Consider the following 23,637-nt stretch of genomic DNA (forward strand, 5'->3'; position numbering starts at 1 on the left):
CAAAGAATGTGCTTTATGTATACAGCCCCTACCAGATTCCTATATGAAGAGGTTATGCTCAGATTGCATCATACTGACCCTACGCCAGGAAAACATTATGACTCCATCTGACGTTAGAGCCATGATTCGGGAAGAGATGCAGGGACTGACGCAGGCTAGTAGCACCAGTTCCCGTCAACCTAGCAAGTCCCCATCTCCGGAAAATCCAGAATCAGAGGAGGTGCATAAGTCCTCAGACGAGTCAGAATCTCGGCCAAGTTCATCCGAAGATGAAGGAGGGTTATGTCTGCCTAACAGCAGCGTGGACAACTTGGTGAAAGCAGTCAGAAACACGATGGGGTGTCCGGATGAAAAAGGGAAAAAGTCAGCTCAGGACATTATGTTCGCGGGGTTAGGACAAAGGAAACGTAGGTCCTTCCCCGTTGTTACCACTGTAAAGGAGTTAATTAAAAAGGAGTGGGACAAACAGAGCGCAAGAGGATTTTTACCATCATCCTCTAAAAGGCGATATCCCTTTAGTGACGAGGAGCTGAATACTTGGGCGAAAGTGCCAAAAGTAGATGCAGCCGTAGCCTCAACCTCGAAGCAATCGGTCTTGCCTGTGGAGGATTCAGGGATGCTAACTGACCCATTAGACCGTAAAGCAGAGGCCTTGCTTAAAAAATCTTGGGAGGCCAATACAGGGTCATTCCGACCAGCCATCTCTGCTACCTGTACGGCGAGATCGCTGCTGGTTTGGATGGAACAACTGGAGGAGCAGATCAAAGGTAGAACTGCAAGAGACTCCATTCTACCAAAGATCCCTCTAATGAAGGAGGCTGTAGCATTCCTGGCAGACGCCTCAGTAGATTCGCTACGCCTAGCAGCCAGGTCAGCCGGCTTAATAAATACAGCCCGGCGAGCACTCTGGTTGAAGAACTGGAAAGGGGACGCACAAGCAAAGGCAAAGCTTTGTGCGCTCCCCTGCCAGGGTGAGTTCCTTTTCGGAAAGACTCTGGATGAGATCTTAAATAAAGCAGGAGAAAGGAAGAAGGGTTTTCCTAATCAATATCTTCCGTCTTACAGGAGAGCATTCAAGAGACGACCCTTTTCCAGGAAACCGTTTGAGCAAAGGGATCGCTGGGAAGCGAAAGACCCTAAGCAAAAAGGAGCTCTGTTTACCGGATCTTACAACTCAAAACGTGGCAAGTACCGCTAACCTTGAAGTGGGCGGCAGGTTAAAATTTTTTCTATCCAAGTGGGAACATATAACATCCAGCCGTTGGATTCTGGACATTATAAGAGATGGTCTAAAATTAGAATTTTTTAGAATCCCTTGGGATTCTTTTATAATAACATCACCAAAGGGACAAGAACAACAAGAGGCTCTAGAGTCCGAGATCATATCTCTGCTATCTAAAAAGGTGTTGGTGGAGGTTCCCCAAGATCAAAGAGAAAAGGGATTCTACTCCCCTTTGTTTTTGATCAAAAAACCAGATGGTTCATTCAGAACCATCATAAATCTCAAAAAATTAAATTCCTTTTTATATAATCGAACTTTTAAAATGGAATCTATTAGTTCTGCCATCAAGCTCTTGTTTCCTAGGTGTGTCATGGCCGGAATAGACCTAAAAGATGCCTACTATCATCTTCCCATACATGCCGAACACCAAGAGTACCTAAGGGTAGCGGTCATCCTGGCAGGACAGGTTCGTCACTTTCAGTATGTAGCAATGCCCTTTGGGCTTTCTATGGCTCCCCGCATCTTTACAAAGGTGATCCTGGAAGTGATGGCTCACTTACGCCAGCAGAACACTCTCATAATACCCTACCTGGATGATTTTCTTGTTATTGGAAATTCCATATCCCAATGTGAAATGCGGTTATCTAATGCGATCTCATCCTTGCAGGATCTAGGTTGGATCGTGAATTACGAAAAATCCAGGTTGAATCCAGACACCATCCAGATATTTCTGGGAATTCAACTAGATTCAGTAAGTCAGAGAAGTTTTCTGCCACAGTCAAAAGAGAATAATTATACAATCAAAGGTGTCAGAGGCAATGTAAAAACCCTGCATGACCCTGAGAAAGGCCATGTCCTTACTAGGATCACTGTCCTCATGTATACCAGCTGTGCTGTGGGCTCAATATCATACCCGTCAATTGCAGTATGAAATATTATCCATCCAAAAGGAAGTACGACATTTAGAGAGTAAAATTACTCTTTCCAGTGACGTGATTGAATCCCTAAGCTGGTGGTTAGACATGGATCACCTTTCAGGGGGTGTACCATGGATGATAAATCCCTCTAAAACAATTATCACTGACGCCAGCCCTGTGGGTTGGGGCGCACATATGGAAGATAGTCTGATCCAAGACACCTGGCATCAGGCAGAGCTGGTGTGTTCTTCAAATTGGAAAGAGTTAAAAGCAGTAGAATATGCACTAAGTCATTTTCTTCCACAGGTTCAGGGAATGCATGTGAGAGTTCTGTCGGACAATTCCACCACAGTGGCGTACATAAACCGTCAGGCAGGTACGCGATCAGGAACCCTGATGAACATAGCAGCAAACATCCTCCAGTTGGCAGAGTTTCATCTTCCATCCTTAACAGCCCTGCACATCAAGGGGGCAGAAAACACCAAGGCGGACTACCTCAGTCGAAACAGGCTACGACAAGGGGAATGGTCGTTAAACAAGGACATATTCAACATGATAACAAAAGCATGGGGCGTACCCCAAATAGATCTGTTCGCCACAAGAGACAACAGACAAGTAAAGAGATTTGCTTCCCTGAATCTCATGGATCACCCAGACATGTTGGACTCTCTTCACCATCCTTGGAGCTTCAAGCTAGCGTACGCCTTCCCTCCAATGTCTCTGATACCTCTAGTGATCAGGAAGATCAGGAGGGACCAAGCCAGAGTAATCCTGATTGCGCCCTTCTGGCCAAAAAGACCATGGTTCTCATGTCTCCAGAGCATGTCTCTATGCGATCCATGGATCCTTCCTTTACACAAGGAACTGCTGTCTCAGGGCCCATTTTTCCACCCGCAAGTGAAAGGTCTTCACTTGACGGCGTGGAATTTGAGAGGCAGTTATTAAAGTCAAGAGGGTTCTCAGAACAACTGATTAACACCCTGATGTTGAGTAGGAAAAGATCTACCACCCTATTATACAGTAGGGTATGGAAAAAGTTCTTAGATTTTCATACAAGACCATTCTCTAGGCAGATTCCGATAGTTCCGATTCTAGAGTTCCTACAAAAAGGTAGAGAATTAGGTTTATCGGTGAACACCCTAAAGGTTCAAGTCTCAGCTTTAGGAGCCTTGTATGGAGACAACATAGCAGCTAACAAGTGGGTCTCCAGGTTTATCAAATCCTGTGAACGTTCCAATCCGGTACATATTCCCCGTCTACCTCCGTGGGATTTGAATTTAGTCTTAGAAGCCTTAACTGACTCCCCATTTGAGCCACTAGATGCCATACCTCTAAAGGTCCTAACCTACAAAGTCGCCTTATTGGTAGCCCTAACCTCAGCTAGAAGGGTTAGTGACATCCAGGCCCTATCGGTAGACCCACCTTTCTTAATGGTATTTCAGGATAGAATTGTCCTAAAACCTGATCCCTCATACCTCCCTAAGGTTGCATCCATCTATCACAGATCTCAGGAAATAATTCTGCCTTCCTTTTTTAATACACCTGTAACCCCAGAACAACATAAGTTGCACACCTTAGATGTCAGAAGAGCCATCCTGACGTATATAGAAAGGTCTCAGACATGGAGGCAGAGTAGGGCTCTGCTTGTCTCCTTTCAGGGCCGCAAGAAAGGACATGGGGTTACAAAGGCTACCATTTCTCGATGGATCAGAGAAGCTATCTGTCTGGCCTACACATCGAAGGGCGAAATCCCGCCAGTGGGGATAAAGGCGCATTCCACGCGGGCCATGGCTTCCTCTTGGGCGGAGCATGCGGATGTACCGATCCATCTGATATGTAAGGCCGCAACCTGGTTCACACCTTCTACCTTTTACAACCATTACAGACTTGACCTTTCTGCTTCCTCTGATTTGACCTTTGGTAGAGCTGTTCTTAGTACAGTAATCCCACCCAAATAATGACTCTCTGAAAATCTCTCATGTGGGGTGCTGTCGTGGCGAAGAGTAAAAAGCCGGATTACGTACCGGTAATGCTCTTTTAATGAGTCCACGACAGCACCCATGTATTACCCTCCCTAAATTCTGCACAGTTCTTTCCTTTAAGTTCAAAAAGTAATGGTTGTATAGGGTTAAGAATTTTATGTTGCTGAATAAGAATGAATACTAACACTTTTGCGGTTCCCTTTTTATACTCTGTAAACTAAACTGAGGAGGAGAGGGGACCGCCTCCTTTTATTCTGTAGGTTTCCTGTTCCTATGGGCGGATCCCTCTCTCTCATGTGGGGTGCTGTCGTGGACTCATTAAAAGAGCATTACCGGTACGTAATCCGGCTTATCTGCACCAAAATGGCATCATTAAAAACGTCAGCTCGGCATGCAAAAAATAAGCCCTCACCCATCCCCAGATCACGAAAAATGAAGACGTTACGGGTAACAGAAAATTGCGCAACTTGTTTTTTTTTTTTTTTACCACTTAGATAAAAAAGAACCTAGACATGTTTGGTGTCTATGAACTCGTCATGTCCTGGAGAATCACAATGGCAGGTCAGTTTTAGCTTTTAGTGAACCTAGCAAAAAAGCCAAACAAAAAAACAAGTGTGGGACTGCACTTTTTTTTTTGCAATTTAACTGCACTTGGAATTTTTTTCCCGTTTTCTAGTACACGACATGCTAAAGCCAATGATGTCGTTCAAAAGTACAACTCGCCCCCGCAAAAAATAAGCCCTCACATGGCCATATTGGCGGAAGAATAAGTGTTATGGCTCTGGGAAGGAGGGGGGTGGAAAATGAAAAAATTAAAATACCCAGGGTCATGAAGAGGTTAAAGGAAAAAAAAAAAAGATAAACAAAAAGCAAAGCTGCATAAACTAAACATGTAACTTCATCCAAATAAGCATTCAGTCATAGTCCGGGGTCACACTTGTGAGAAACTCGCGCATCAATACCCGGCACTGCTGCTGAGTGTGCGGTTCTATGTATTTCTATGTGCCGGCGGCGGTGCCGGGTATTGAGGTGCGAGACCCCCGGCCTAACAAGGAGAATATTCCATGCACTAATAAGATGCAGAGCTGTGTTATTTCTGGCGAGTTCACGCTTTGGCCGACCATCATTGTCAGCCTTAGTAACTTTCATAGTGATGCAGCGCTTCCTTGCTCATCCTGCCCGGCATCAATACCCTTTTTTTTTTAAATGTAGATATTCAGGATTTTTGCCTGATGTATTCTAGTAAAGAATATCTTTTTCTTGTATTCAAAGACTTCTAACGAATTAAGTGGATTAAATCCTGAGTATCAAGAAATGATGATCAAGTGCATAAAAAGTCGGAACCCTGAGATAAAAGAAGCCTTAGTGGAGAAGGTGTGCGCCATGTCGTCTTCTTACCTGCAAGACTTTGACTGGCAGCTAAAGGTACGTGCTTCTGTTCAGCATTAGATGGGTTGCTTTATTTCTTCTTTAACCCCTTCATCCCCAAGCCTGTTTTCACCTTCCTGTTTGTTTATTGCCAGAGGAGTTGACATTTTTATTGCTACCATTTTCGAGCACATGACCTTTTTTGATCCCTTTCTATTCCATTTTTTGAGAGGCAGAATGAACAAACGTCAGCAATTCAGGAACTGTTTATTTATTTTTTCTAACTTATTTTTTTTAAATGCCGTTCAGTGTGGTAAAATTGATAAGGTAGCTTTATTTTTCAGGTCAGTACGATTACAGCAATACCCCATTTATATCCCTTTTTTTTTTCTCGGCTCACAAAGCTTTTGGCGGCTTGTTTTTTGTGGGATAAGATTACGCATTCAGCGATACCATTTTTGTTTACATCATACGGTTTGATCTCGTATGATGAAAAAGCTGTGTGTGCGGGGGTTAACTAGTGTGACAATTTTTATAGATAGGGCGATACCAGATATGTGGTTTTTATTTTAACTCTTTTCTTTCTATTGGACTTAACTTTTGTTTCTCTGATCAGTGGTCTGATGCAGTGCAATACGCATGTGCTGGGATGCATGATATGTCAGGTGTACACTGACAGTTCGCCTGGTAGACCCTGCTGCTGGCTGGGTCTAACAGGCCACTGTAGCTGGCAGACCCAGAGGTCATCGTTGGACCTCAGCTGCCATGACAACCCTTGCTTCCCCCATGGCCGTGATGCGGAGTTGCCAGAGGGGTAAGAGAAGGAGCCCACTCGCTGCATCTAGAAGATAACGCATTAACCTAATTGTCACTTAAACCAATCAGGTTCTTATGTCTCCAGTGAGGAGCAAGCATTCTGCACTGAAATTATGGCGCCTAGAGGTAGAGTGCTGCAAAACCGCCGACCGTAATCGAACATCGGCGCTGCACATAACCCAGCAAGAGTAGGCGGTTATTTACTGTTGGTCGAGTTAGAAAAACATACGAGAAAAAAAACCGTGCCACATTTGTTCATGGTTGTGTATATTATTGCAACTCGGCTGTATCGAAATGTATTGAGCTGTGCTTCATTGCCGCGCACAACCTGTGCCAGCTGTAGTGCTGTTGTTGGAAGAGGGCAGACATTTTATTTTTTTTGTCTTAAATTCTGTGCTACCCTTCAACACTTGTAAGTCTGGGGAAGTGGTAGTTAGATGAGGAAATAACATGTATGGATAAAAGGAGGTACATCAGCCTCATCAAGTCTTGGATCCATTGTACTATATACAGGTACGTTGGTCACTATACTGCTGTATTACATGGGCGATCAAGCAAGTGCAGATTTAACCCCTTAATGACCGCCAATGCGTAAGAGAATAGCCTCCCCATACAGGTGACAATCCAGCAGCTGTCGGCTGTACACTATAGCTGACAACTTGCTGCATCAACCACAATCAGTGTTTGCACCGTCCAAATCTGTTTAACCCCTTAGATGCTGCTGTCAATAGTGACTACATCATTATAAATGGTTAACAGAGTGTGGGGGCTTCCTCTTTGTCCAAACTTGTGCCCTCAGATCATGATTGTGTGGTCCTGATGTTTGCCATGGCAATTCACGACCAAATAGCGGCCTTACAGTCTGACAGCTCTAGTAATCTGTTCAGAAGTTAGAGGCATTTAGGTGGTAAAAATACACATTTTTATTTCTGTCATACCACTTTGCATTAATTCCTGTAAAGCACCTGAAGGGTTAATAAACTACCTGACAGCAGTTTTCAATTTGTCTAGGGGTGCTGTTTTGAAAATAGTATCATGTTTAGGGGTTTCCCAATATATAGGACCCCTAAAGTCACTTCAAACATGGATAGGTCCTGTGAGATTACGCTACCTGAGTGTGTTGGGGGACACTCGCTTGGCACAAGATTCAAGCACTTAGGCACGGTACCTCACATGAGTCTGGTTTATTAAACTGCATAAACCATATGATGTACAGTCCATTGTAATAAAACCACGAAACATTAAAGGACATCAGACAGGTCATGTAGCAGATAGGCTTCTCTGCTGTATATTACAATCCCCTTGTCCGGGGTTACCTCTCAGGAGTTCCACTCCTCACACTGACTTCATGTCAGTTCCAGGTCCTCAACACAGACCATCCAGGTCTACGGTCTCCAGGTGCTTCCAGGACGACTCCACTCCCAGGAGCCTCCAACACCGACCGTCCAGGACCTTGCACAGGAACCTCACAGGTACCATTCAGATCCAAACACAGGAACCATGTGACCCACACCCTGGTCACATTACATACCTGTAACCACTCCCCTGGGTGGGAGTGTGGGTGTGTGTGGCTAGTCTGACCCTCCCATCTCTCATGACTAGCCCTGCCAATCTCCCATTAGAACTTACACATTTACATTTGGGACTACAGGTCCCAGACATACATGTGGGACTACAGGTCCCAGACACAACATAACTTTAGACTGACAGCGCAGAGTGTCCTCCTCTGCGACACACATACCGGCCAGCTACAATTCTGCCGGACTTTGTCTCATCACAACCATGCCTCCAAGTGCATCTTGAAGTGCAGATGCAGCGCCCCCTGGCTGTAACATTGGTCACTGCACCACAGTCCTTAAAAAAATATATACATTTTGTACATTTCCTTGAAAAAATGAAAAATTGCTGCTATATTTTTAAACCTCCTAAAATGCTAAAAAAATAAAAGAACATTTTACAAATGGTGCTGATGTAAAGCCGACATGTGGGAAATGTTATTTATTAATGGTTTGCTGTGGTAAGACCATCTGGATTAAAGGGATAATCATTCAAATTTAGAAAACTGCTAATTTTTTAACATTTTTCTCAAATTTTTTATATTTTTAATAAATAAACACAAAACATATTGACCTAAATTTACCATTATCATAAAATATAATGTGTCACGAAGAAACATTCTCAAAATCACTGGGATTTGTTGAAGCGTTGCAGAGTTATTACCACATAAATTGACACTGGTCAGATTTTAAAAAATTTGGCTCCGTCACTAAGGGGTTAAAGGGAGTCTGTCAGCAGGTATTTGCTATGTAATGAGGACAGCATGATGTAGGGGTTAAAATACTGAACTCGACGATGTCACATGTCCGGCAGTGCCCTGTCGTTTACTTAGGCCGGTTTCACACGTCAGTGGCTCCGGTACGTGAGGTGACGGTTTCCTCACGTACCGGAGACACTGACTCACGTAGACACATTGAAATCAATGTGTCTCTGCACATGTCAGCGTGTGTGCAAAACACGGAGACATGTCAGTGTTCGTGGGAGCGCACGGATTACACGGACCCATTAAAGTCAATGGGTCCGTGTAAAACACGTACCGCACACGGACGTTGTCCGTGTGCAGTCCGTGTGCCGTGCTGGAGACAGCGCTACAGTAAGCGCTGTCCCCCCCAGCGTGATGCTGAAGCCCCCATTCATATCTTCTTTCCAGCAGCGTTCGCTGGAGAGAAGATATGAAAAATCTTTTCTTTTTTTTTTTTCGTGTTTAAAATAAAGATCCCTGTCCCCTCCCCCCTCCCACCCCCTGTGCGCCCGCCCGCTGTTAATAAAATACTCACTCGGCTCCCTCGCAGCGTCCTCTCAGCGCCAGCTTCTCCTGTATGAGCGGTCACGTGGTGCCGCCGATTAGTCATGAATATGCGGCTTCACCTCCCTTAGGGGTGGAGCCGCAAATTCATGACTGTAATGGGCGGCACCACGTGTCCGCTCATACTGGAGAAGGTGCGGCGTGGAGAGGACGCTTCGAGGGAGCCGGGTGAGTATTTTAGTAACAGTGGGAGGGGGGGTGGGGACAGGGATCTTTATTTTAACCCCTTCCCGACCTTTGACGCATACGCTGCGTCATGAAAGTCGGTGCCATTCCGACCCATGACGCAGCGTATGCGTCATGGAAAGATCGCGTCCCTGCAGATCCGGTGAAAGGGTTAACTCCCATTTCGCCCGATCTGCAGGGACAGGGGGAGTGGTAGTTTAGCCCAGGGGGGGTGGCTTCACCCCCCCGTGGCTACGATCGCTCTGATTGGCTGTTGAAAGTGAAACTGCCAATCAGAGCGATTTGTAATATTTCACCTAAAAAACTGGTGAAATATTACAATCCAGCCATGGCCGATGCTGCAATATCATCGGCCATGGCTGGAAACACTAATGTGCCCCCACCCCACCCCACTGATCGCCCCCCCAGCCCCCCGATCTGTGGTCCGCTCCCCTCCGTCCTGTGCTCCGCTCCCCCGTCCTCCTGTCCGCTCCCCCCGTGCTCCAATCACACCCCCCGCGCTCCAATCCAACCCCCCCGCACTCCGATCCCCCCCCCCCCCCCGCACAGCGATTTTTTTTTTTTTTTTTTTTTTTTTTTTTTTTTTTTTTTCCCCCCCGTGCTCCGATCCATCCCCCCGCACAGCGATCCCCCACCCCGTGCTCCAATCCACCCCCCCCGTGTTCCGATCCACCCCCACGTGCTCCGACGCCCCCCCCCCCCCCGTGCCCTGATCTCCCCCCCCTTATACTTACCTAGCCTCCCGGGGTCCGTCAGTTTTCTTTCCTGGGCGCCGCCATCTTCCAAAATGGCGGGCGCATGTGCAGTGCGCCCGCAGAATCTGCCGGCCGGCAGATTCGTTCCAGAGTGAATTTTGATCACTGAGATAGGTTATATCTCAGTGATCAAAATAAAAAAAAATAGTAAATGACCCCCCCCCCCCCCCTTTGTCACCCCCATAGGTAGGGACAATAAAAAAAAAAAAATATTTTTTTTTTCCCACTAAGGTTGGGGTAAGAACTAGGGTTAGGGGTAGGGGTAGGGTTAGGGTTCGGGATGTGCACACGTATTCTGGTCCTCTGCGGATTTTTCCGCAGAGGATTTGATAAATCCGCAGTGCTAAACCGCTGTGGATTTACCGCGGTTTTTCTGTGCATTTCACTGCAGTTTTACAACTGCGATTTTCTATTGGAGCAGTTGTAAAACCGCTGCGGAATCCGCAGAAAGAAGTGACATGCTGCGGAATGTAAACCGCTGCGTTTCCGTGCAGTTTTTCTGCAGCATGTGTACAGCGATTTTTGTTTCCCATAGGTTTACATTGAACTGTAAACTCATGGGAAACTGCTGCGGATCCGCAGCGTTTTCCGCAGCGTGTGCACATACCTTTAGAATTAGGCTATGTGCCCACGGTGCGGATTTGGCTGCGGATCCGCAGCAGTGTTCCATCAGGTTTACAGTACCATGTAAACCTATGGAAATCCAAATCCGCTGTGCCCATGGTGCGGAAAATACCACGCGGAAACGCTGCGTTGTATTTTCCGCAGCATGTCAATTCTTTGTGCGGATTCCGCAGCGTTTTACACCTGTTCCTCAATAGGAATCCACAGGTGAAATCCGCACAAAAAACACTGGCAATCCGCGGTAAATCCGCAGGTAAAACGCAGTGCCTTTTACCCGCGGATTTTTCAAAAATGATGCTGAAAAATCTCATACGAATCCGCAACGTTGGCACATAGCCTTAGGGTTGGGTTGGAATTAGGGTTGTGGTTAGGGGTGTGTTGGGGTTAGGATTGTGGTTAGGGGTGTGTTGGGGTTAGGGTTGTGATTAGGATTACGGCTACAGTTGGGCTATAAAAGTAAATCAAACCCCCCTTCATCACCCCCTTAGTTAGGGAAAAATTTAAAAAAAGTATTTATTTCCATTTTCCGGTTAGGGTTGGGGCTAAAGTTAGGGTTAGGGTTGGGGCTAAAGTTACGGTTAGGGTTTAGATTACATTTACAGTTGGGAATAGGGTTGGGATTAGGGTTAGGGGTGTGTCAGGGTTAGAGGTGTGGTTAGGGTTACTGTTGGGATTAGGGTTAGGGGTGTGTTTGGATTAGGGTTTCAGTTATAATTGAGGGGTTTCCACTGTTTAGGCACATCAGGGGGTCTCCAAACGCAACATGGCGCCACCATTGATTCCAGCCAATCTTGTATTCAAAAAGTCAAATGGTGCTCCCTCACTTCCGAGCCCCGACGTGTGCCCAAACAGTGGTTTACCCCCACATATGGGGTACCAGCATACTCAGGACAAACTGCGCAACAATTTCTGGGGTCCAATTTCTCCTGTTACCCTTGAGAAAATAAAAAATTGCTTGCTAAAACATCATTTTTGAGGAAAGAAAAATGATTTTTTATTTTCACGGCTCTGCGTTGTAAACGTCTGTGAAGCACTTGGGGGTTCAAAGTGCTCACCACATATCTAGATAAGTTCCTTGGGGGGTCTAGTTTCCAAAATGGGGTCACTTGTGGGGGGTTTCTACTGTTTAGGCACACCAGGGGCTCTGCAAACGCAACGTGACGTCCGCAGACCATTCCATCAAAGTCTGCATTTCAAAAGTCACTACTTCCCTTCTGAGCCCCGACGTGTGTCCAAACAGTGGTTTACCCCCACACATGGGGTATCAGCGTACTCAGGAGAAACTGGACAACAACTTTTGGGGTCCAATTTCTCCTGTAACCCTTGGGAAAATAAAAAATTCTGGGCTAAAAAATTATTTTTGAGGAAAGAAAACGTATTTATTATTTTCACTGCTCTGTGTTATGAACTTCTGTGAAGCACTTGAGGGTTCAAAGTGCTCACCACACATCTAGATTAGTTCCTTTGGGGGTCTAGTTTCCAAAATGGGGTCATTTGTGGGGGATCTCCAATGTTTAGGCACACAGGGGCTCTCCAAACGCGACATGGTGTCCGCTAATGATTGGAGCTAATTTTCCATTTAAAAAGCCAAATGGCGTGCCTTCCCTTCTGAGCCCTGCCGTGCGCCCAAACAGTGGTTTACCCCCACATATGGGGTATCTGCGTACTCAGGACAAACTGGACAACAACATTTGTGGTCCAATTTCTCCTATTACCATTGGCAAAATAGGAAATTCCAGGCTAAAAAATCATTTTTGAGAAAAGAAAAATTATTTTTTATTTTCATGGCTCTGCATTATAAACTTCTGTGAAGCACCTGGGGGTTTAAAGTGCTCAGTATGCATCTAGATAAGTTCCTTTGGGGGTCTAGTTTCCAAAATGGGGTCACTTGTGGGAGAGCTCTAATGCATAGGCACACAGGGGCTCTCCAAACGCGACATGGTGTCCGCTAACAATTGGAGCTAATTTTCCATTCAAAAAGTCAAAAGGCGCGCCTTCCCTTCCGAGCCCTGCCGTGTGCCCAAACAGTGGTTTACCCCCACATATGAGGTATCGGCGTACTCGGGAGAAATTGCTCAACAAATTTTAGGATCCATTTTATCCTATTGCTCATGTGAAAATGAAAAAATTGAGGCGAAAAAAAATTTTTTGTGAAAAAAAAAAAAAAGTACTTTTTCATTTTTACGGATCAATTTGTGAAGCACCTGAGGGTTTAAAGTGCTCACTAGGCATCTAGATAAGTTCCTTGGGGCGTCTAGTTTCCAAAATGGGGTCACTTGTGGGGGAGCTCCAATTTTTAGGCACACGGGGGCTCTCCAAACGTGACATGGTGTCCGCTAAAGAGTGCAGCCAATTTTTCATTCAAAAAGTCAAATGGCGCTCCTTCCCTTCCAAGCCCTGCCGTGCGCCCAAACAGTGGTTTACCCCCACATATGAGGTATCAGCGTACTCAGGACAAATTGGACAACAACTTTCGTTGTTCAGTTTCTCCTTTTACCATTGGGAAAATAAAAAAATTGTTGCTGAGAAATCATTTTTGTGACTAAAACGTTAAATGTTCATTTTTTCCTTCCATGTTGCTTCTGCTGCTGTGAAGCACCTGAAGGGTTAATAAACTTCTTGAATGTGGTTTTGTGCACCTTGAGGGGTGCAGTTTTTAGAATGGTGTCACTTTTGGGTATTTTCAGCCATATAGACCCCTCAAACTGACTTCAAATGTGAGGTGGTCCCTAAAAAAAATGGTTTTGTAAATTTCGTTGTAAAAATGAGAAATTGCTGGTCAAATTTTAACCCTTATAACTTCCTAGCAAAAAAAAATTTTGTTTCCAAAATTGTGCTGATGTAAAGTAGACGTGTGGGAAATGTTATTTATTAACTATTTTGTGTCACATAACTCTCTGGTTTAACAGAATAAAAATTAAAAATGTGAAAATTGCGAAATTTTCAAAATTTTCGCCAAATTTCCGTTTTTATCACAAATAAACACAGAATTTATTGACCCAAATTTACCACTAACATGAAGCCCAATATGTCACGAAAAAACAATCTCAGAACCGCTAGGAGCCATTGAAGCGTTCCTGAGTTATTACCTCATAAAGGGACACTGGTCAGAATTGCAAAAAACGGCAAGGTCTTTAAGGTCAAAATAGGCTGGGTCATGAAGGGGTTAAATACGAAAAAAAAAAAGGATTTTTCAAATCTTCTCTCTAGCGAACGCTGCTGGAGAGAAGATATGAATGGCGGCTTCAGCACCAGATGCAGGGGACAGCGCTTACTTGTAACGCTGTCTCCTGCACGGTCCATGTGGTACCCAGTTGGCACACGGGCGGCATACGGCTGCCGCACGTGTGCCACACTGATGTTTACGGTAAGCACACGGACACGGATAATTCCGGTACCGATTTTTCCGGTACCGGAATTATCTGGACGTGTGAGACTGGCCTTAGATTGGAGCTGTAGTCACCGTGTGATTAAAATTGCTGTGACTATGGGCAATCATTTAGCTCCGCCCCCTCGTGTGGTAATCAGCTCATTGTCTATAGTTACAGGTCCTTCTCAAAAAATTAGCATATAGTGTTAAATTTCATTTTTTACCATAATGTAATGATTACAATTAAACTTTCATATATTATAGATTCATTATCCACCAACTGAAATTTGTCAGGTCTTTTATTGTTTTAATACTGATGATTTTGGCATACAACTCCTGATAACCCAAAAAACCTGTCTCAATAAATTAGCATATCAAGAAAAGGTTCTCTAAACGACCTATTACCCTAATCTTCTGAATCAACTAATTAACTCTAAACACATGCAAAAGATACCTGAGGCTTTTATAAACTCCCTGCCTGGTTCATTACTCAAAACCCCTATCATGGGTAAGACTAGCGACCTGACAGATGTCAAGAAGGCCATCATTGACACCCTCAAGCAAGAGGGTAAGACCCAGAAAGAAATTTCTCAACAAATAGGCTGTTCCCAGAGTGCTGTATCAAGGCACCTCAATGGTAAGTCTGTTGGAAGGAAACAATGTGGCAGAAAACGCTGTACAACGAGAAGAGGAGACCGGACCCTGAGGAAGATTGTGGAGAAGGACCGATTCCAGACCTTGGGGAACCTGAGGAAGCAGTGGACTGAGTCTGGTGTGGAAACATCCAGAGCCACCGTGCACAGGCGTGTGCAGGAAATGGGCTACAGGTGCCGCATTCCCCAGGTAAAGCCACTTTTGAACCATAAACAGCGGCAGAGGCGCCTGACCTGGGCTACAGAGAAGCAGCACTGGACTGTTGCTAAGTGGTCCCAAGTACTTTTTTCTGATGAAAGCAAATTTTGCATGTCATTCGGAAATCAAGGTGCCAGAGTCTGGAGGAAGACTGGGGAGAAGGAAATGCCAAAATGCCTGAAGTCCAGTGTCAAGTACCCACAGTCAGTGATGGTGTGGGGTGCCATGTCAGCTGCTGGTGTTGGTCCACTGTGTTTCATCAAGGGCAGGGTCAATGCAGCTAGCTATCAGGAGATTTTGGAGCACTTCATGCTTCCATCGGCTGAAATGCTTTATGGAGATGAAGATTTCATTTTTCAGCACGACCTGGCACCTGCTCACAGTGCCAAAACCACTGGTATATGGTTTACTGACCATGGTATTACTGTGCTCAATTGGCCTGCCAACTCTCCTGACCTGAACCCCATAGAGAATCTGTGGGATATTGTGAAGAGAAAGTTGAGAGACGCAAGACCCAACACTCTGGATGAGCTTAAGGCCGCTATTGAAGCATCCTGGGCCTCCATAACATCTCAGCAGTGTCACAGGCTGATTGCCTCCATGCCACGCCGCATTGAAGCAGTCATTTCTGCCAAAGGATTCCCGACCAAGTATTGAGTGCATAACTGAACATTATTATTTGATGGTTTTTTTGTTTGTTATTAAAAAACACTTTTATTTGATTGGATGGGTGAAATATGCTAATTTATTGAGACAGGTTTTTTGGGTTATCAGGAGTTGTATGCCAAAATCATCAGTATTAAAACAATAAAAGACCTGACAAATTTCAGTTGGTGGATAATGAATCTATAATATATGAAAGTTTAATTGTAATCATTACATTATGGTAAATAATGAAATTTAACACTATATGCTAATTTACTCGGACTCCCATGACAGCACGACAGAGAGAGGGGATCCGCCCATTAGGAACAGGAAACCTACAGATACAAAAGGGCGGTACCTCTCCCTTGTCTCAGTTTTGGTTTCCTGTTCCTGAGGGGACGGGTTCCTACAGAGAATGGAAGCCCCGGCCGGCCGGCCGATTACGGTAGCGGGGGGGTCTCCTACCTCGGCCGGTGCGGAGATCCCTGGAGACGCCACGGTGGTCCTGGATGGATTGCACGCGGTGGCGTTCGCAGCAGGGAGCGGTGTCCGGAGGATTTCCTGCATCCAGGAGAGTCAGCGCAGGTAAGTATTCCCATTGGTGGCGCAGCGGTGCGGCATGGCTGCGGGTACCGGGCTGGGATGCGTGGTCGAGCTCCGGAGCGCTGCCGGTCCGTCCCCAGTGTCCTGCACCGCTCTCAGCGTGTGCTGGAGCGTTTCCGGGTGCGGTGACGTCTGGGGGCGGAGTTTGGTTGTCGCTTCCGGGTCGCCGGGCGTCTGCGCATGCGCGGGCGTTCCAAGATGGCGGCGCCCATTGCATCTGAATGCCGGTTCACCCAGATAGCCCTCTGCCCTCCTTGCGGTGTCCAGGGCCAATAGGGTTAGCGCTGACCTATCTGCTGACCGGATCCAAGGGGGATATAAGCAGGTCACATGGTCAGTACCTTGCTTTTGGTTGTATTCCGTCATGGAGAGTGGTGGTGAGCAGCAGCAGCAGCAGCAGCAGCTGTCAGACGAGATGCGTCAGAAGCCCAAGAAGGATAGAGGTGACCAACCCAGTCGAAAGAGCTCATCCGAACAAGGATCCAGAGCTTCGACTAGAAAAGAACCCCCTCGGATTTCGGTACTTGATTGGGCGCACGGGTAAGTGATCTACGTGAAAGTTCACTCTGTGACGCGGGGCCCTTATACTTTATCTTTCTAGGGGAAGAAAAGTACGGAGAAATCCAAACATAAGGAGTGTGCCCTCTGTGGAGTCCCCTTACCCGACTCCTGTACTAAAAAGTTATGTGCCCCCTGTATACAACAGACGGTGAGGTCTACAGGAGTGGTTGGGTGGAAGTGACCTTAGGTCAGATAGTGGTTATCACCTATATTGTCCTCCCCCAGGTAGCAGAAGAGTCCGTGAGTACGGCAAATTTAAAAGAAATGATACGGCTGGAAGTAAGGGAGTCGTTACGATCCCTATCCCAAGCGGAAGGCCCGAAACATGGGAACCCTCTGGACGCTAATTCGTCAGAAGAGGAAAGAGAAGAAGATACTTATCTCTCTAGTCCTTTCTCCTCTTCATCAGACGAGGAATCTGGACGATTTTGTCTACCCCTAGATAAGGTTGATAAGGTGGTCAAGTCAGTTAGAGGCACGGTGGGTATAGAGGAACCCAAATCCCAGCCTTCTAAACAGGAGTTAATGTTTAGTGGGTTAGATCGTAAGAAACATAGATCTTTCCCAGTAAATGAGAAGATCAAAGAGTTGATACTCCGAGAATGGAAAAAGCCTGAAAAAAAGGGGGCCTTACCGCCAGCTTTAAAGCGCAGATATCCCTTTGATGATCCAGTGGTGGAGACATGGGATAAAGCTCCAAGGTTGGACGCGGCTGTAGCAAAGGCGTCAAAGAAAGCCTCATTAACCTTTGAGGATATGGGGACCCTCAAAGATCCCCTAGACAGAAAAGCAGATATCTTTCTAAAAAGTACCTGGGAGATGGCGGCTGGATCCCTCAGACCAGCAGTGGCCACGACATGCACAGCCAGGTCATTAATGGTCTGGCTAGACCAGTTAGAGTCTCAGCTGAAGGATGGGGCATCCAGAGATTCTATTCTCAAAGCGCTTCCGACAATTCAGAACGCTGCAGCCTTCCTATCGGATGCTTCTGTGGACTCTGTCAGGATGGCGGCCAGAGCGGCAGGTCTGTCTAACGCAGCTCGCAGGGCCTTATGGTTAAAATGCTGGTCAGGTGACATCCAGTCCAGAACTAAGCTCTGCACCATTCCATGTGAAGGACAGTATCTCTTTGGTCCAACACTGGACGAGTTGCTGGAAAAGGCAGGCGATGATAAAAAGAAATTTCCCAGCCTGTATTCAGCATCCTACCGCAGACCCTTCAGTCGAAGAAGATTTGGCCGTGGAAAGAAAAGAGGGTCCTCTCCCACTAGAGAGAGTTTCAGATGGGAAGATAGACGCGGTAGAGGTACGGGATATATGTTTCGTCGTTCCTCAAAGGATCAGAAAAAACCAGATCAATGACTAGCAGTCCCTGTGGGGGGCAGACTGTCAGCATTCTCCGCAGCATGGCTTGACATTTCAAACAGTAGATGGGTCATTGACATTGTTACTAAAGGTCTAAAGTTGGACTTTAATCATTGGCCTCGGGATAAATTCAAATTAACCCCTTATCGTTCCTCCCCCCTGGAGCAAGCAGCCCTAGAGGCTGAAGTCATAAACTTATGCACCAAGAATGTATTGGTGGAGGTTCCAGTTTCAGAAAAAGGAAGGGGATTTTATTCTCCTCTTTTTCTGATCAAAAAACCAGATGGATCGTTTAGAACGATCATTAATCTAAAGTGTCTTAATAAATTCCTGGTTAATGAGTCCTTCAAAATGGAAACAATTAATTCCGCAATAAAGATTTTGTTTGATCACTGCTTTATGGTAGTCGTAGATCTTAAAGATGCATACTATCATGTTCCAATACATGAGGATTTCCAGAAATTCTTGAGAGTAGCAGTGTTAATGGAGGGTAACATTCGCCATTTCCAGTTTAGGGCTCTTCCCTTTGGCTTATCAGCGGCTCCTAGGGTATTCACGAAACTAGTGGCTGAGGTCATGGCACACTTGCGAGAGTCCGACATCCTGATCATTCCTTACTTGGATGACTTCCTTATAGTAGGGAGCTCAGCAGATCATTGCTTGTCCCAGCTAGAGTCGGCCACATCCAGACTGGAGCGTCTGGGGTGGATCATAAATTATGAGAAATCTCGCTTACAGCCTCAAAAGATACAGAGATTCTTAGGTTTGTCATTAAACTCAGAGTTACAACAGTGTTGTCTGCCACCCGACAAAACAGTGCACATCCAGCAACAAGTATCTAAGGCGATTGACAAACCATCCATGACCCTTAGACGGGCTATGTCTCTATTGGGTTCCTTAACTTCTTGCATTCCCGCTGTCCGTTGGGCCCAATTTCACACCAGACCATTACAATCCGAGGTCCTGGTTAATGATAAGAGGTTACAGGGGTCCCTGCAGAGTCAGGTTACTTTAGGTCCAAAAGCGCTCACTTCCCTTAGGTGGTGGCTGGACAGTGAGAATTTATCAGCAGGGGTTCCCTGGGTGTCTCACGTAACACGTGTGGTAACAACTGACGCTAGCCCAGCAGGGTGGGGAGCACACATAGATGACATGACGGTTCAGGGGCTGTGGCCCCCTTCCCTAACATCAACCTCCTCCAACCAGAAAGAGTTAATGGCAGTAGAGTTTTCAGTAAATAAATTCCTCTCATATCTGCAGGGTCATCATGTCAAGATCCTATCGGACAACCAGGTGGCGGTCGCATACATAAATCATCAGGGTGGAACTCATTCCGAGTCACTGATGAGAGTGGCAGATCGTCTGTTCCAGACAGCAGAGAGTCACTTTTTATCCCTATCTGCTCTGCACATAAGAGGGAAGGAAAACGCCAAGGCGGGCTTTCTAAGCCGCAACACCTTGAGGCAAGGGGAATGGTCCCTAAACAATGGCGTATTTGATCAGATTGTCCGCAAATGGGGACATCCAGAGGTAGATCTATTTGCTACCAGGGACAACCGGAAGACAACAAAATTCTGTTCCCTAAATCCCAGGGAGAATCCTCTGGCAGTAGACGCCCTTCTGATCAATTGGGATTTTCAGCTGGCTTACGCATTCCCTCCACTAGGCCTATTACCCTTAGTAGTCAGGAAAATAAGAGAAGATCGAGCCAGGATTATATTGATCGCCCCATTCTGGCCCAGAAGGGCCTGGTTCACTTGGCTCAGGATCATGTCAGTGGAGGATCCCTGGGTGCTTCCGGAGATTCCGGATTTACTCTACCAGGGGCCGATCAGTCATCCGCAGATAAAGAACCTGCATTTAACGGCATGGAGTTTGAAAGGGCGTTACTGAAAGACAAATGGTTCTCCCCGAGTTTGATTGAAACCCTTATGAAAAGTAGGAAACAAATAACTACAACGATCTACGCTAGGACCTGGCGAAAGTTTCTGGCCTCTTCTGAGTTCAATTTAGAGGAAGGAATTCCTGTAAATCAGATATTAGAATTCCTGCAAAAAGGCTTAGAACTAGGTCTATCTACTAGTACTTTAAAGGTACAGGTCTCGGCCCTAGGGGCTCTATTCTCCTGTAACATCGCCAATAATTATTGGATTTCAAGGTTCATTAAGGCATCCAGTAGATCTAGACCCATTCAGAAAGATAGGTCTATGCCTTGGGATCTCAACTTAGTTCTATCAGCCCTGACTAAAGAACCATTTGAACCTTTACGATCAGCTTCAATTAAGGCCCTTTCTCTTAAAACAGCGTTTCTGGTAGCTATTACATCTGCCCGTAGAGTAGGAGACATACAAGCTCTCTCCAGGGTATCCCCTTATACAGAGTTTCTACCAGACAGAGTAATCCTCAGACCGGACCCAGCCTATTTGCCCAAAGTGTCATCACGGTTTCACAGGTCACAAGAGATAATTTTACCATCCTTCCTCCCTAATCCTGCTAACCCTAAGGAAGAGATACTCCATACATTAGACGTTAGGAGATGCCTGCTAGAATACATCTCTGTTACCGACACATGGAGGAAAGATGATGCATTATTTTTATCCTTCCAAAATCCTAGAAAAGGACTCAGGGTATCTAAATACACACTAGCAAAGTGGATTAGGGAGGCTATCTCTCTGGCTTATACTGCAGGTGGGGGTCCAGCTCCGCAGAATCTGAGGGCGCATTCCACCAGGGCCATGTCTACATCCTGGGCGGAAAAATCTGGAGTATCAATCGACCAGATATGTAAGGCGGCCACATGGTCATCCCCGTCCACCTTCTTTAAGCACTATAGGTTGGATTTGGGAGCTTCCTCTGATCTCACATTCGGGTTAAGGGTGCTACAGGCCATAGTCCCTCCCTAAGGTACCTTACATCTCTGTAATTCTCTCTGTCGTGCTGTCATGGGAGTCCGAGTAAAGCATTAAGCTACTTACTGGTAGCGGCGTTTCTCGGAGGCCCATGACAGCACCCTTAGTTCCCTCCCTATTCACGTGGGGGTTGCACTTCCTATAGATATATATATCTCACACATGATACCAGTTCCAAATATATAGTTGGGAATCTGTATATAATCTGTATATAATTTTGTATATAGTGTATATTTTTTGTGCCACTAACCGCGGTAGTCCTCTCAAGACTCTGAAATACAAACTGAGACAAGGGAGAGGTACCGCCCTTTTGTATCTGTAGGTTTCCTGTTCCTAATGGGCGGATCCCCTCTCTCTGTCGTGCTGTCATGGGCCTCCGAGAAACGCCGCTACCAGTAAGTAGCTTAATGCTTTTTTGAGAAGGACCTGTATGTATACACAGAGCTTGATAGGGGCGGGGCTAGCTTTCTCAGCTCTGCTGCACTGCTAAATCTAAAAAAAAACTGGGTGCTTTTCAGAGCAGCTGCACCCAGTAAGTGAAACCATGTTGGATTCAGCTTCTCTTTGTAAAAAAAACAATTAAAAAACAAACTTACACAGCTCCATTGACTTAACAATAAAAAAATACATTTTGGGTCTTACAAAATGGTGAGGCAAAGCAAGTATTTAGTTTTATATGTATATATATATTTGCGCTGAAGGTACCGTCAGATCTAAAAAACTATTAATAGTTATTAATAGTTTTTTAGATCTGACGGTACCTTCAGCGCAAATATATATATACATATAGTCGTTTGTGTTTCCACACTTAACCCCTTAGCGACCGCCGATACGCCTTTTAACGGCGGCCGCTAAGGGTACTTAAACCACAGCGCCGTTAATTAACGGCGCTGTGGAAAAAGTCCATAGCGCCCCCCAGAGGCCGATTTTCTCCGGGGTCTCGGCTGCCGAGGGTAGCCGAGACCCCAGAGAACATGATTCGGGGGGTTTTTAACCCACCCCGCATTTGCGATCGCCGGTAATTAACCGTTTACCAGCGATCGCAAAAAAAAAAAAAAGCGATCTCTTTTTAATTTCTCTGTCCTCCGATGTGATCGCACATCGGAGGACAGAGAAAAGGGGTCCCAGGTGGCCCCCCAATACTCACCTAGCTCCCCCGATGCTCCTCGTGTCTCCCGGTGGGCGCCGCCATCTTCAAAATGGCGGGCGCATGCGCAGTGCGCCCGCCGGCCGGCACCGGGAGAATCTTTGGGGTCTCGGCTGCCGGGGGTAGCCGAGACCCCAAAGAGCATGATTGGGGTCGGTATTACCGACCCCTGTTTTGCGATCGCCGGTAATTAACTGTTTACCGGCGACCGCAAAAAAAAAAAAAAAGTAAAGTGTAATTCTCTGTCCTCTGATGTGATCGCACATCAGAGGACAGAGAAATAGGGGGATTCGGGGACCCTAGCATACTCACCTAGGTCCCTGGATCCTCTTGCTGCTCCTCCTGGCCGCCGGCAGAAGAACATGGCGGACGCATGCCCAGTGCGCCCGCCATCTGTCTCCATCTGCAGGCCGGCAGGAGAACAGCAGTTGGGGCTAAAATTAGGGGTAGGGCTAGGGGTAGGGTTAGGGGTAGGGTTAGGGGTAGGGTTAGGGGTAGGGCTAGGGTTAGGGCTAGGGTTGGGGCTAAATTTAGGGTTAGGGTTGGGGCTAAATTTAGGGTTAGGGTTGGGGCTAAACTTAGGGTTAGGCTTCTTTCACACTTACGTCGGTACGGGGCCGTCGCAATGCGTCGGCCCGACATACCGACGCACGTTGTGAAAATTGTGCACAACGTGGGCAGCAGCTGTAGTTTTTCAACACATCCACTGCCCAATCTATGTCCTGGGGAGGAGGGGGCGGAGTTACGGCCACGCATGCGCGGTCAGAAATGGCGGATGCGACGTACAAAAAAAGTTTCATTGAACGTTTTTTTGTGCCGACGCTCCGCCAAAACACAACTGATCCAGTGCACGACGGACGCGACGTGTGGCCATCCGTCACGATCCGTCGGCAATACAAGTCTATGGGCAAAAAACGCATCCTGCGGGCACATTTGCAGGATCCGTTTCTTGTCCAAAACGACGGATTGCGACGGAATGCCAAACGACGCAAGTGTGAAAGTAGCCCTAGGGCTAGGGTTAGGGTTGGGGCTAAAGTTAGGGCTAGGGTTGGGGCTAAAGTTAGGGTTAGAGCTGGGATTAGGGTTAGGGTTTGGATTAGGGTTGGTATTAGGGTTAGGGTTGGCATTAGGGTTACGCTTGGGATTAGGGTTAGGTTTGGGATTAGGGTTAAGGTTAGGGTTGTGATTAGGGGTGTATTGGGATTAGGGTTAGGTTTGAGGTTAGGGTTGAGATTAGGATTAGGGGTGTGTTGGATTTAGGGTTTTGATTAGGGTTATGGTTAGGGTTGACGTTAGGATTGTTTTGGGGTAAGGGTTGTGATTATGGTTAGGGTTAGTGATTAGGATTATGGATGAGGTTGGGATTAGGGTTAGGGGTGTGTTGGGGTTAGGGTTGGAGCTAAAATTGCGGGGTTTCCACTGTTTAGGTACATCAGGGGGTCTCCAAACTCG

At 46.3% G+C, this 23,637-nt stretch overlaps 2 protein-coding genes across 2 annotated transcripts in view; both read left to right on the plus strand.

The window, feature by feature from the left end:
• COMMD8 (COMM domain containing 8) overlaps positions 1–23,637 on the plus strand; it is an 87,733-nt gene that overhangs the window by 17,800 nt on the left and 46,296 nt on the right. The window contains exon 3 of the mRNA XM_069744510.1: positions 5,394–5,546. Within this exon, the coding sequence (XP_069600611.1) occupies positions 5,394–5,546 (153 nt within the window). The remainder of the gene's footprint in view (positions 1–5,393; positions 5,547–23,637) is intronic.
• Positions 2,380–4,682, plus strand: LOC138657033 (uncharacterized). The gene is made up of 2 exons (XM_069744509.1): positions 2,380–4,456; positions 4,616–4,682. The coding sequence occupies exon 1, from the start codon at positions 2,664–2,666 to the stop codon at positions 4,095–4,097; it is 1,434 nt and encodes a 477-aa protein (XP_069600610.1). The 5' UTR covers positions 2,380–2,663; the 3' UTR covers positions 4,098–4,456; positions 4,616–4,682.

The sequence above is a fragment of the Ranitomeya imitator genome, chromosome 1, assembly GCF_032444005.1.
Source record: "Ranitomeya imitator isolate aRanImi1 chromosome 1, aRanImi1.pri, whole genome shotgun sequence".
NCBI classification, from domain to species: Eukaryota; Metazoa; Chordata; class Amphibia; order Anura; family Dendrobatidae; genus Ranitomeya; species Ranitomeya imitator.